This window comes from Leptodactylus fuscus, chromosome 6 (assembly GCF_031893055.1).
Source record: "Leptodactylus fuscus isolate aLepFus1 chromosome 6, aLepFus1.hap2, whole genome shotgun sequence".
NCBI classification, from domain to species: Eukaryota; Metazoa; Chordata; class Amphibia; order Anura; family Leptodactylidae; genus Leptodactylus; species Leptodactylus fuscus.
The window spans coordinates 164562290-164577180 of NC_134270.1; the positions used below are offsets into that span (position 1 = coordinate 164562290).

At 44.3% G+C, this 14891-nt stretch overlaps 1 protein-coding gene across 2 annotated transcripts in view; it reads right to left on the reverse strand.

The window, feature by feature from the left end:
* Positions 1 to 203: 203 nt before the first annotated feature.
* The window catches only part of APLP1 (amyloid beta precursor like protein 1), a 35331-nt gene continuing 20643 nt past the window's right edge, over positions 204 to 14891 (reverse strand). Inside the window, exons 7-17 of one of the 2 annotated variants that reach the window (XM_075277923.1) lie at positions 12014 to 12135; positions 11774 to 11848; positions 8732 to 8890; positions 8518 to 8646; positions 8312 to 8411; positions 6631 to 6765; positions 6439 to 6462; positions 5152 to 5222; positions 5003 to 5062; positions 3641 to 3784; positions 204 to 2843 (exon numbers count right to left, since the gene is read on the reverse strand). In XM_075277923.1, coding sequence (XP_075134024.1) covers positions 2745 to 2843; positions 3641 to 3784; positions 5003 to 5062; positions 5152 to 5222; positions 6439 to 6462; positions 6631 to 6765; positions 8312 to 8411; positions 8518 to 8646; positions 8732 to 8890; positions 11774 to 11848; positions 12014 to 12135 — 1118 coding nt within the window. In that variant the 3' untranslated portion in view covers positions 204 to 2744. The remainder of the gene's footprint in view (positions 2844 to 3640; positions 3785 to 5002; positions 5063 to 5151; positions 5223 to 6438; positions 6463 to 6630; positions 6766 to 8311; positions 8412 to 8517; positions 8647 to 8731; positions 8891 to 11773; positions 11849 to 12013; positions 12136 to 14891) is intronic. The other variant, XM_075277924.1, reaches the window with a different exon arrangement.

Genomic DNA, 14891 nt, shown 5'->3' on the forward strand with positions numbered 1-14891 from the left:
GTAATTCTCAGTATCTGCTCTTATTCTGTATATATGGGCACTGCACAGTACCACTTCTCCTGTCCCGTATACTGGGTCTGTATATACGGACACTGCACAGTACCACTTCTCTTGTCCCGTATACTGGGTCTGTACATACGGACACTGCACAGTACCACTTCTCTTGCACGTTCCCCTCTCCAGCCCAATCACTTACAACAATCTTTTATTATCTTAAGTTAATATTTATTGATGGTGAGAATTGAAAATACAGCAAAATCGTATCATCATGATTATATTCAGCAGTCGTCATGTCACACTGGCGAACGTAGTGCCCCCCTATGTTCACCCCGAATACACAACGGTGACCCTGCCAGGCTCACTAGGCCCTATGTGCACAACCTAGTTCTGACAGGTTTTCCTTAGCGACCAATCAGATCACTGCTTTCATTTCCTAACCTGCCCTAGAAAAATGAGACCTACAATCTGATTGGTGCTGCTCCTCCAATCCGAATTCTACTTTCATTTTCCACACTGAAAGAGAAACAAGTGATACGATTGGGGCAGGCGTTCCATAACAACCAATCGGATTTCAGCTTACATTTTCCTGGGCTGGTTCGATAATGAAAGGAATGATTTGATAGGGTGCCGTGGGCAACGTCTCCAGATTTTGCTCTTGGTTTTACACATGGGGCCCTCTGCTCCTGGTCATTGTATTGACATGTTAACAAGTACAGAAATTAACATGCACTGTCGTAGAATTTACAGGCCTCGACTCTTCGCTCCGGAATTTTCCGTGACTGTATTTACAAGAACCATTTACCACACATGCTTTGCTTCTTACGGTGTTTGATGATCAAGCGTTACGTAATAGCCATCGTTGGTCAGCAAATGGTCGCCCTTGTTTTGGCGATTTGCGGTGATTTCCGTACAAAATACATTTTTTGGTTCCGTGGTGATCTTTGGGCGGGTGTATCAATCCGGTCGTTGTTCCCAAATTCTATAATACATATTGCGCTCATAGCCATGAGTACACGATTAGTAACAGGATTATAAAGCAAATATGTCAACAGTCGTGGGCCACATCGGCGATTTTCCTGGTGGCGCGATTGCACTACCGACTTATTTTTCTTCGAAATACACCGAATTTGCCCAATATTGGTGGCAAAATTACAATTTTAGGCCAAATACGGATATGAGACTAGAGTCTACTTTACCTTTTCTGAGTGGGAGAGGTGAGGAAAGAGTTAAAGGGGCACGTTATTTTGTGATGTCCATGTAACAGCTTGTTTCGTCCTCTCCCATTGGTCGGCTGTTGGACTGAATAACAGTGGTGAGGGTTCGGCCAATGTCGCTCAAAAATACAATTCGACATATCTTCGATGCTATTGGCGCCGTGACCGGTTGCACATGAGCCGCTCGTGGCGTAGTTAAGAACCGGTAGTCAGATGCGATTTTTTTACAACGCTGACAACTAAAACCTAGTCTTGTGAAGTAGTCGTATCATGGGATAGGTATGTGAGGAACCGAGATGAAAAAAAAAAAAAGGGCTAAAACGCGTATGTACAGATGTATATACAACACTTATCGTTCGCACGCCCGGCACTTCTAGACACATGCTCAGATCCGTTACTGTGTCCTAAAACTTTTAAAAAGTGGCGCTCCTTTTTCGTATTTTAGTACACCAGTTCCCTGCTTATGGTAGAGGCAATTTCTCCCTTACAACCACTAGGGGGTGCTTGTTGTTCTATTATTACCATGGCCAGGACAGTTTGAGTAATAGGCCATTTTACTACTTAAAGGGGAACTCCATACGTGCTTTGATCCTCATTGCTGCTTGCTGGTACATCATAACTGCAGGACGACAGAGGAAAGAGAGCAATGTTTTCGAGAATACGTTTTTACGGCTGCCCCTTATGACTAAATAGAAATTAAAATGATGCCGCCTGTGGGCGTGTCTGTGGGCGTGTCTGTGACTACCTCCTTGCAGGAAGGGCAGCTGCTATCAGAAAAGACACCTACACTGAAAAAGATTAGATATGAGTGCTCCTGCCACTGGTAGAGTGGTGAAGGGAAGGTTTTTACCTTTTTATGGACTTGACCTTTAAATGCAAATTAATCATAGATTAAAAATTCCCAAAAATTAAAATCTTGAAATTCTGTAAAACGGGAGGTGATCAGTATGTCAATAAATATTATTGGCCGGTTGCGGCGATGTTGGTGACCCAGACGCGCCGAAAAAGTAAATAAATTAAGAAGCAGCAGCGAATGATTGTGTGGGGTGTGGAGGCTGATGACATACGCTGATCCCCGGTATTTGCTGCAATGCAATGCTGGTCTCTCAGATGGATTTTTAGGGCTAGGGAGGGGGTGCGGCGCAACTGAATGTCGGGGGGGAGGAAGGGCGTTCTAGCTGAGAGATATCCCACAACGAGAGGTTAATGCTGAACGGTCTCTTTTCCCTTCTCAGTCATAAATAATTTAAGTGCATTTACAGGGGAGAGAGACGAAAACTTTAACCTGTTGTGCTCAGCTGCATTATCGGACGAAGTTTCGGGTGGTCGGTTAGAGACGATAAATCTTGATAAAGTTCTCAGATCCTGCAACGGCGTTCCGGGGGAGCGGGTAAATCCGGCTCTTCAGTCGCTCCCTATTTAGTAAATATTCCCTGTATACCCGTGTCCCCACCCCCCAACCCTTATTGTACCTCCCCTGAAGTAAAGCCCCTCCCCTGTGCCCAAAATAATATAACCCGGCTTCGTCGCTCAGTTGTTCTCTTCAAGGTATCTGTAAGTTGGGTTTTCGTAACCTTGGTTCTGCATCTTGCTCAGGTGTTTGTCTTCTGGGGTCCGAGAAGCTTCCACCTGTGCAGGGAATGGGAGTTGCATGAGTTTGCATTTATAAGGGACCCCAGGGGCGTAACTAAAGGCTCCTGGGCACTGGTACAAAAGTTCTGCTTGGGATCCCCCGCGCCACTTCGCAACTGTTAGCTGCGTTCCATCTGCATATTTTAGCAGCGTTTCTATTTCCCCTTCTATCTCTTTCTGGGCCCACACCATAACTGTGCACACAAGCTTCCCTTCCCCTGTTGGTACCCCCACGGACTAATAATGTCCAGTTTTTTGCTACAGCCTTCTCAATAGAATCTTAGTATATATTTTGCAACTAAAGAGTTACTTTTCGCCTTTCTGACAGTTGAAGGCTGTGTATCATAAATCTTCTTACTCCAGTGCACCAGAGGGAAGGGAGAATATACTGTATATTACAATGTACAGACTGTCAGACCTCACAGGGTACCAAAAAGATCAAGAAGTATAACCAGCCTTAGTGTAGTGAGGGTAACTGCTGGGCCCCCCTGATTTCTGGGCCCGGTTGCAGCTGCAACCACTATTATTATGTTAGTGAAAGTCTCTACAATAAAATCCAATGCAGTTTTGGTGCACTGGGCCAATGCACCCCATACAAAAGCATTCTTGCACGGAGCTGTAGTTCCACCAATAACCACTAGGTGCAGGAGCGCTCACTTGCAGTGTAATATGTTGTTTATAGTGGGTTACGATGTATGATTCTTGCATATTTGCCCCATCTAATACAAATGACTAGGCGGTGTCGGCCACTGAACATGACTAGCTCATCGTACTTCATGGCCCCCGCGGCTCACCTCAATAATCCCATGGCTGATGGTCCCATAGGGCTTGCGTCTGATGAGTAGCAGGCTGATAATTATAACCATCGCGACGGCAACCGCCACCACCAACAGACCAATCAGAGCTCCTCGATTAAACGTGACCAGGGTGTCTGGTTCCTGCAGGATAAAGCTTTACTCAATTACTAGTAAACTAATGAACATGGCGTCTCCATGATGATGGGAAGTCATCGGCGCCTGTTTTCAATCACACTCCATCGGATGTGGCGTACGGATGGGTTTATACTTGTAGACATTATATACGGTTATATCCAGAGGCTAAAAATTCACTCAGACCGAATACGTCGCACAGCTGAGGGTTTGTTACCACTGTATACAGTCTAGACAATCCTCTGCAGGATAAGGCTGGGGTCACATCTGGCTAAGATGTACCGGATATTGCCGGACGAAAAAGGCGGACCTGTAGTGGGGTACCTTGGGTTCTGCTGGTGTCCTATGATGGACACTTGGTGCTAGTGATACATCATCAGCACAAATGTCTCTCCTGTGCTCATTATTTGTTACAATGTGTCAGTGCAGATAAAATGTATCACAAGCTGTTCATCTCACAGAGGATTGTCTAGACTAAATACAATTGTAACAAACCCTCAGCTGTGAGTATTGGGTTAGGACAGGTTTCCAGTCTCAGGATGTAAATTTTGATTATTTGTATTCATTGACAACAAGCAGAAGTCTTAAACCGGGTTCACATGGGTTTTTTTTGGACCAGATTTTGACGTGGCGGCCGCCTCAGAATGCGGTCCAAAAAACGGCTATCCGTGACTGGATGCCGGTGCTGTGCATATAGTGCAACAGCATCCAGTTGCGGCATGCCGCTCCAGATTAGGCCCACATTAATGGGCCAAGTCAGGAGGGAGGTGTGGCGCCGCAGAATCCGCCTCAAGAAAGGGCATGTTGCTTCTTTTTTTCCGTGAGCGGGAACAAACTGCTGGCGGAAAAAGGAACCCATTGAATTCAATGGGAAGCGGTTTTTTGAGTCGGATTTTGACGCTGATTCCGCATCAAAATCCTGACCAAAAAAACCCTGTGTGAACCCGGCATTATTCCTGGTTCATATCTACTTTCGTTATTCTATTCAGGGAGTCTGCATGGTGTTTAGTACGGATTTTGAGGCAGAAGATCACCTCGGATCCCTCTCTAAACACTTCCATGCAGAGGAGATTTGTAAAATGTCACTCCCATTCCCGCTACCGTACTCCGTCATGATAAAATCTGCCGCATTTCCGTCCTGTGTGAACCCACCCTAGATATAGCTTTACATAAGGATAAAAGCTGTCACTATATCCAGGTCCACCAGCAGGGGGCGCACTTACTCACCAATTCGTCGCGCTGGATGTCCTCGGACTGGTAGTGGACCTGTTTCACTGACCCATTATCCTAAATATAAGAGGGACATCGTCACTCTTCAGGCCCAAATGTGTATATCCCATATACTGTATATTCACCCTATAGATACGGCGCCTCACCTTCTGGCCTGGGAAAGTAATTGTCCTCTCGCTTGGAGGAAAATCGGAGTACATGTCCCAGACCGCCGAGCCTGCGGAAAACATATATACCCCATGATAAGGAGATACAGAGAATATGGGGGTTCATATGCTAAAAATAGGAACAACACTGTGGCCCATAGCAACCGATTTCCTAACAAATTTTGCCCAGGAGATGAGCCACCATTTTGAATACGCTAGGCCTTGGCGGACTTGTCATAAAAAGCGCCATATTATGAGGCCTTTGCACTAGGCCTTAGTGGGCGGGTCATAAAAAGCGCCATATGGTGAGGCCTATACACTAGGCCTTAGTGGGCGGGTCATAAAAAGCGCCATATGGTGAGGCCTATACACTAGGCCTTAGTGGGCGGGTCATAAAAAGCGCCATATTGTGAGGCCTATACACTAGGCCTTGGCGGACTTGTCATAAAAAGCGCCATATTGTGAGGCCTATACACTAGGCCTTAGTGGGCGGGTCATAAAAAGCGCCATATGGTGCGGCCTATACACTAGGCCTTGGCGGACTTGTCATAAAAATCGCCATATTGTGAGGCCTATACACTAGGCCTTGGCGGACTTGTCATAAAAAGCGCCATATTGTGAGGCCTATGCACTAGGCCTTAGTGGGCGGGTCATAAAAAGCGCCATATGGTGAGGCCTATACACTAGGCCTTGGTGGACTTGTCATAAAAAGCGCCATATTGTGAGGCCTATACACTACTACTAGGCCTTGATGGGTTGGTCATAAAAAGCGCCATATTGTGAGGCCTATACACTACTACTAGGCCTTGATGGGTTGGTCATAAAAAGCGCCATATTGTGAGGCCTATTTTAAGTTCTATATAGGAACAGAGGAAGAGACTGAATGACTGGCTGCCAAAAGATCTGGTTATAGAAAAGTTGGCTGAGATTCAAAATGGCCGCCATCACATCTCCTTCAGCTTTAGAGACACCTGAATGTCAAATCTTCCTACCTAGGTGGTTTTACTGAAAAACTCGGCCTATAAATGGTCACTCAGCTTTCCTGCACAGCGTATTTAGACAATTTGGTTAGTCAGGAGTCTTGGAAAGTTGAGTGACAAACCAGTGGGTGTCAGACCGGCGACCGTATTAGCTAGAATGATAGAATCAAAGGGCTATCGGAAATTTTTACGTAAATGTGGTTGCCATGGGCGACACTACCGTTCTATGACACCCGGTGGAAAGCAGACGGGCGCTGGAGGATATAGAGGAAATTTAAAGAGACAGACGCACGACCCAAGCACTGACCTTTCCTTTCTATCTGCTGCGAGTCTGATGAGCCGTCCCCCAAAGGGCAAAAAGTAACACAAAGCAAGCGAGAAGACAAAGAGAGAAAGAAAATATTCATAAGAGACGACACAAAAGTCAAGATATAAAGAGACGGCCAAGAAAAGGGAAACGGGCCGGGAAGACGGACACACAAGGCCGCAGCCGCCTCACCCTCTCCTTGAGACGTCTCGGCAGAGTTTTGGGAGGGTACTCTCATCTCGGGGTAGTCGCTGTCTTCGTTCAGCTTCTTCTGTGTGGAGCTCAGGAGATCGCTGGCCCCCACCCATTCTGTGCGCAGCCAACTCTCTGCAAAGTGACAAAAACGGGGCTTAATCCTTTTGTGAAAATCTCGAATTTACTTTATATTTCAATTCCTCGCCATGGTTAAGATCTCTGCTTGCTGTCAGTGAATGGGAATCTCCATAGGGTGAAATTCTGCCCTTACCCAATACTTCCCACAGCTGAGGGTTTGCTACAGTTGTATCCAGGAGGTAGATAGTCGTGTTTAGCCCTTAGAGGTTTGTCTAGATTGCATGCCATTGTAACAAACCCTCCGCTGTGAGCAGGGCTAGGTCTGCACATGTCCTATGAGGGGGCTGCATACTGCAGTCCCTGTGTCGGTGCAATGGCAGCAGATGTACGGTGCTGAGGCATAGAAGGATCCAATAGAGTACTATGTGACGGAGAGCCTACATCGCAGAGCTAGACAGCACAAAGCCGCCACCCATGAGAGGGAACAACATTCCTGCACCTTAGCGGGGCCCCTCGGCCTCTGAGCCCAGCAGCAGCTGCTATGGTTGTAGTTATTGCTGTGGTATTGTGTGGGTACTACACTTGTACTGTCACTGTATGGATGCTGTATGGGTACTACATGGGTGTTGTATGTACACTTTGTAGGTGACCTTTGTGCACCGTGCAGTGTGTTAGTCCCATATATGTCTACTTTGTGTGTGCCATACTGGTACTATGTGGTCCTGTGGGAGCTGTATGTGCACTATATGTGTCCTGCGTGGGTCCTGAGTTTCACGTGTACTTAATCGGCGCTGTTTGCCTTTTCTGGTTCCTGCATGTGCATTTTAGGTGCTGTATATGCACTCTATGGGTTCTGTACATGCATTGTGTTCATCCTGCACATGCAGTGTATAGGGGCTGCATGTCTGTGCACTATATGGGTACTGTATGTGCATTGTTTGGATCCTACATGTGTAGTATGTGGCTGCCCTTTGGAACAGTGTGGGTTGTGCAGCAACCCAGTGTACACTGCTATATATTGTTTAGTATTATGTTGCCATTGTGTTTGTATATACCATATACATATTTCTTCCTGTTATGGAATAAGTCACTGTGCTGAGGCACACCTCTCCTTTGCAGGGGAACTTGGTTAAATCTAACCAACCGTTGGCTGGGATGAAGGGGGTAGACTTATGCCCGGTTCACACATGCTGATGTGTTCCGTCCGTAAGGGTCCGCATGAGGACCCCTACGGACGGAACACAAGTGCAACTGCAAGCGCTGTGCAGTTCAAGCACACGGACCCCATTATAGTCTATGGGGCCTGTGCGCTTGAACTGGACAGCGCTTGCACCAGGGTCAGCAGTGGAGAGGACTCCTTTCATTTAGATGCCCAGGGAAACAAACACTACCAGCAGGTACATCGCAGACCCCCTCAACCTTGCCCAAACTTGGAAGGTAGGATGGAGGATTTGGTTGAGTGTCCTTGGCCTACCATTGATAACACAATAACTACTACACCCATTCTCCGGTTCCCTCCATTGACTTGTACGTGGCAGGGGGCCTTGTATTCCGTGGTTATCTGTGTGTCACATACTGACTAGAGCCACCACTCACTCACCAATCTGATCGCGGAGTTCTGGGGTCAGCTGGGGGTTTCGATACAGCAGTGATAGTGACTGGTTGACTCGCTCCTCAATGACACGGAGATGGGTCAGAACCTGAAGATGACAGCAAATCCCAATGACTGACCGAAGAGACATCAGAGACAGACACCAACCATTCAAGAGAGGAAAACAGAGACAACAGAGAGACGGACCCGGCTACCTGGAACTGAATGGTCTCGGCTCTGTCCGGTTCTGCGCTGCTGACGTGCTGGTAGTGTCGCACCGTGTGACGCTGGTCTTTCTGCTCCGCATGGATGTATTTCTTCAGGGCCAACAGAACCTTCTCCGGCTGCTCCAAACCACAAAACAATATTCTAGTTATCACATCGATGCTAAATATAAAGATGTGAGAGGACAGAGATGGCAGGGCTTACATCCAGGGGTGAGGTCTGTACACTGGCCAAATAGTTCTCCAGCGCCGCCCTACGGTTATCATTGAGGGCTGCAACCACCCGACCCAGGTGAGTCTCCACCAACCGCTGGCGCTGAGCCGAGATCTGACTCTCTAGGGTTTGTAAGATTGACTGAAAGTGCTGAGAAGAGAAGATATATATACAGATCAAACATTACTCACTGGATTAGATACATGCTTAGATACACAGATCAGAAGAGGTATCACACACATATGGCTCCACAGATAATATTGCACAGGATAGGTCTAAATGCAGGGGCTTAGCCCAGAGTATTACATACACACTGACAATATCACACGTGATAGGTTTGGATACAGCTCAGGAGAGAGTATCACACATGATAAACTTAGATACATCGACTCAGCAAACAGTATCAAGTAAGAAACGCTTGGATACATTGATACCGCAGACAGCATTACACAGGATAGGCTTGGATACACTGATACAGGGTCACACGCTATAGTCTTGGATACACTAGCACGACAGACTGTATCTCTCATAATTAGGGTTGAGCCGATCTTGAGATTTCAGGATCGATTTTAAAATCCGATTTCCGATCATTTTACAACCGATCCCAATCGCGATCGTGAAATTTGCTCAATCGCCGATCGGGATCCAATCTTTCCCGATCCGGATCGCTCAACCCTAGTCAATGCTTCTCTATGAGAAAAATCACTTTTAGGGTTGAGCCGATCTTGAGATTTCAAAATCCGATTTCCGATCATTTTACAACCGATCCCAATCCCAATTGTGAAATTTGCTCAATCGCCGATCGGGATCCAATCTTTCCCGATCCCGATCCCTCAACCCTAGTCAATGCTTCTCTAAGGGAAAAATCACTTTTGGGGTTGAGCCGATCTTGAGATTTCAAAATCCGATTTCTGATCATTTTCCAGCCGATCCCGATCGTGAAATTTGCTCGATCGCCGATCGGGAGCCGATCTTTTCCGATCCTGATCGCTCAACCCCACTCATAATAAGCTTAGATACACCGGCTCAGCAGACAGTATCACACAGCGACTTAGACAGTACAACAGACATGTGATAAGCTTAGATACACAGCTCCGCAGACAGTATCACATGTGACACAGGGGTTCACATCCTTGCGGCTTCACATGGGCCGCACTATCCTAATCACATCGCCATCTCCATAGTTCCACCATTTGCTGATTGGTAATAATACGCCGGGTTATTAACCAAACTAATAGCCACGGCTGAAGGGCTTATACCAGGAGACGGGGCGACGTCCCCTGCACCGTGTAATCAAATCCGTTATTACACAACCTCCCGCCTCCTGCGCCGCCATGTCCCATATTTTGTTTTTCTAACACAGGGCCGATGGGATCAGATCCGCTTTCTGATCTCCTCTCGCTCCTTGTCATGTCATCTCTGGAGCTCGGCGGTAACACGACCCCCAGATAGAGACTAAGTGGGACTAAAAGCTATCGCTTTCCCCGGACATTAGGGATTTGCAAAATAAATGACTTTTACATCTGTCTCTGGTATAGGTTTTCACTGCTAATGGCTTGAAAACCCCAGGATATTATCATGGGAAAATTCTCCTGTCGCTCCGAAATAATTAATATTTTCTTCTGTATGTTTTTTTTTTCTTTCCGTCGATGCGGGGGCGGGGGGATGAGGGGGCAATTAAATATTTATATCACCAGCCGGCCATGTAATGCTTACCTGGTGCCTCCAGTATCTGAGGAACAACTGCTCAGAATAGAATAGAAGATTGGCTTACAGATGTAGCAGAGCTCAGTTTGTTGGACTTTTTGGAGGAGTGACGTGAATATATAAGGGTTACCTGCAGTCCTATGCAAATAATGACATGTCAATGACAAGCTCAGCTCTTCTACATCAGTACCTGGTATCTGGAAGGTGTATACTGATCATGCCCGGTTCTCGAGTGAGCTGCCATGTTGGTGGTGGGTTTGTCCTACAACTTATAATACAGGCCACTAACATACAGACTGGTAGAGCTGGTCATGAACAGATCCCGTCATCCATCGTAGTTGCAATGGACTTCCCATTGTCCTCTCAGTTACGATGGACCTTGCACTCCTACCATCTTAGTAGATTTCATCAGATGGGAACCTACCATAACAAGTCTTCTTCTCAGTGGCACCACCACATCCCAGGACATCCCATTAGTAATGTTTTAAGGGTTTCCAATTCATAAAACCCATTGTCCTATACCCCATTAGCAAATTTTGAGTTGATGGAAAAGGATAAGACCTTTGTTTGGGGTCCTTGTCTCTTGCCCAGTAGTTAGATAGTTTCTTAGTCTGGAGGACCTATCCTGTCCTACATTGCTTAGACAGGCCATTGATCTGAATGGACGCTGTGTAATGCTTAATTTATCCTGTGGAGGCACTGCAGGGAAACAAAACACTTACAGGTTTCCCCACAGAACATAGCTGGACATTGGGGGTCCCAGCTAGGGGACACTTTGTAGTCCACTTCTTGAGAACAGATAGCAGGGACATCCCTCCATTTCTAGTAACCTATCATGTCTAGAACTAATGGTTGCCACCATGCTATTAGTTCTAGACATGATGCAACCATCGCCATCTCAACAGCCTCCCAACCAGTCATGATGGTACCATCAAGAGCCAAATGGTCTACGGCAAGTCTCCTAAGATAGGATGGACACGGCACATCCTAACAGGTCTTATGGTAGCCCACATCTTACTCTTGATGGGATCACCACTAACCTGTTAGCTTTAATCTTAGGCCACCAGGACCTAATTAAAAGATTATAGGTCCTGGTAGTGAGACCTCTACCAACTTTGTAGATCCAACACCATCTTATCTAAGACTTCAAGATATGATAGGACATCCAATCATAATATAACATGGAAAACCCTACGGCGCATACTAATGTTTGCAACCAGGACCCCACAATTTGGAGACCTACATTTCACACCATTTATTTGACTTATTGACACAATAAGACACCTTGATGTTCCATGGATAAGTCCATAATTTATCTTAACGTACCTCATTCAAGGCTTGGCGGTCAGATTTGGGTAAATTCTTGGCTTGGTTATCGGCTTCTGCCCATTCCTTCATAACCTGGAAGACCAATGCTTAGATTATCCCCAAAAGTCATGTCCTTTAATCATATGGCCTCCACTTACGGTCTAACAGAACAGATATGGGTGTTGTATTTTCTGCCCATAGTAAGTGACTTAGTTTCTTGGTCAGACATTTTCTTTTATATTATCATTCTTCGCTCACCTCGTTGATCTGTTTCATACGTCTTTCCTCCAGCTCCATTTTTGCTCTCAGGAAGTTGGCGTGTTCAGATCCATCCCGTGGCGACTCAAAGTAGATGTCCACCCCATCAGTGGGCCGAGAAACTGTGAAAGGTAGCAAGTCAAGTATTATTGTTTGTCCAGTCTGTCTCTGTCCTCCAAATGTTCATAATATCAGCACACAGTACCTTCATAATAGTGCTATACTGTGCCTACATAACACTACACATAGCGAATAGAAAATTGTACTATACTGTGCCTAAATAATACCGCCATAAAGTGCTTACATAATAATAACACACACTGCCTACATAATACCAGTACAGAGTGCCTTCATAATAGTGCTATACTGTGCCTACAAAACACTGCACATAGCGAATATACTGTAAAATTGTACTATACTGTGCCTAAATAATACCGCCATAAAGTGCTTACATAATAATAACACACACTGCCTACATAATACCAGTACAGAGTGCCTTCATAATAGTGCTATACTGTGCCTACAAAACACTGCACATAGCAAATATACTGTAAAATTGTACTATACTGTGCCTAAATAATACTGCCACAAAGTGATTACATAATAATAATAATAATAATAATAATAATAATAATAATAATAATAACATACACTGCCTACATAATACCAGCATACAGTGCCTTCATAATAGTACCATATTGTGCCTATATAACAGTAACTATATAATAATACCACACTGTGCCTATATAAATAAAACACCACACAGTACCTATATAATAGTGCCACACTATGCCTACATAACACACCACACAATAGCTATATAATAATACCACACTATGCCTACATAAAACACCACATAGTACCTATATAATAATACCACACTGTGCCTACATAACACACCACACAGCACCTATATAATAATACCACACTATGCCTACATAAAACACCACACAATATCTATATAATAGTACCACACTATGCCTACATAAAACACCACATAGTACCTATATAATAATACCACACTGTGCCTACATAACACACCACAGAGCCTATATAATAGTACCACACTGTGCGTAAATAGTACTGCCATAAAGTACTTACATAATAATAATAACATACACTGCCTACATAATACCAGCATAGCGTGCCTTCATAATAGTACCATATTGTGCCTATATAATAGTAACTATATAATAATACCATGCTATGCCTACATAAAACACCACACAGTACCTATATAATAATACCACACTATGCCTACAAAAAACACCACACAGTACCTATATAATATTACCACACTATGCCTACATAACACACCACACAGTACCTATATAATATTACCATACTGTGCCTACATAACACACCACAGAACCTATATAATAGTACCACACTGTGCCTAAATAGTACTGCCACAAAGTACTTACATAATAATATCATGCACTACCTACATAATACCAGCACACAGCACCTTCATGTACCATACTGAGCTTACATAACACACCACATATAGCCTATATAATAGTACCACACTGTGCTTACATGACACACCACAGAGTCTATATAATAGTACCACACTGTGCCTAAATAGTACTGCCACAAAGTGCTTACATAATAATACCATACACTACCTACACAATACCAGCACACAGTGCCTTCATGTACCACACTGTGCCAACATAACACAACATAGTGCCCATATAATAAAGTACCACACTGTTTCTTTCATAACTCACCACATAGTGCTAATATAATAGTACCATACTGTGCCTGCATAACATTTGTTGAGTATCTGTTGTTTTCGCCATCACTTTTAGATTTTAGATTCACAGATGTGCATGTATTCCAGTAGTCGGTAACTTTTTTCCAACTCCACGCAAAATTGGACTTCGACTTCTCGACTCCAACCCCACAGCCCTGTCCCATACTGTGCCTAATATTGCCACACATTGCAAACATAATAGTACAAGACATAATAGTGCTATCCTATACTCAAATAATACTGTCATTAAAGTGCTGACACACTAATACCTTACATAATAATGCCAATCTGTACCTAATTCATACAGTCGCACAGTGCCTACATAATAGTACCATACTGTGCTTAAGTAATACCGCCACAAAGTGCTGACAAAATAGTATCATATGTCAAACAAGAATGACAGTGCCACACAATTCTTACATAATGGTACCATACTGTGAGCAAATACAGTGTCATAAGCTGCTTACATAATAGTACAATATAGTGAAAATATGATAGCACAGAATTCAGTGCACAAAATACTACCAACACAGAATCTACACAATACTGTCATACAGTTGTTAAATAATACTACCATACAGTGCCTAAACACCACTGTCATATCTACCTATATAATATTAGCACACAGGGCCTAAATAATACTACCATACAGTGCCTAAATACTAGTATCATTCCTACCTATATAATATTAGCACACAGGGCCTAAATAATACTACCATACAGTGCCTAAATATTAGTATAATTCCTACCTATATAATATTAGCACACAGTGCCTAAATAATACTACCATACAGTGCCTAAATTCTAGTATCATACCTATCTTTATGATACTAGCGCACCGTGCCTAAATAATACTACCATACAGTGCCTAAATACTAGTATCATACCTACCTATATGATACTAGCACACGGTGCCTAAATAATACTACCATATAGTGCCTCCAAAGTATTACTATATAGTACATACATTCCAGTATAGTTGAGTGGCTACATAAAAGTACTAAACAGTGCTTGCACAATGTCGCCATACAGTCCAATAAAATTACTACTGTATCTACATTGCACTACCTACTAAGGTAAGTTTTGTAAAATTTGAGCCACCGCTGCTATATGGACAAA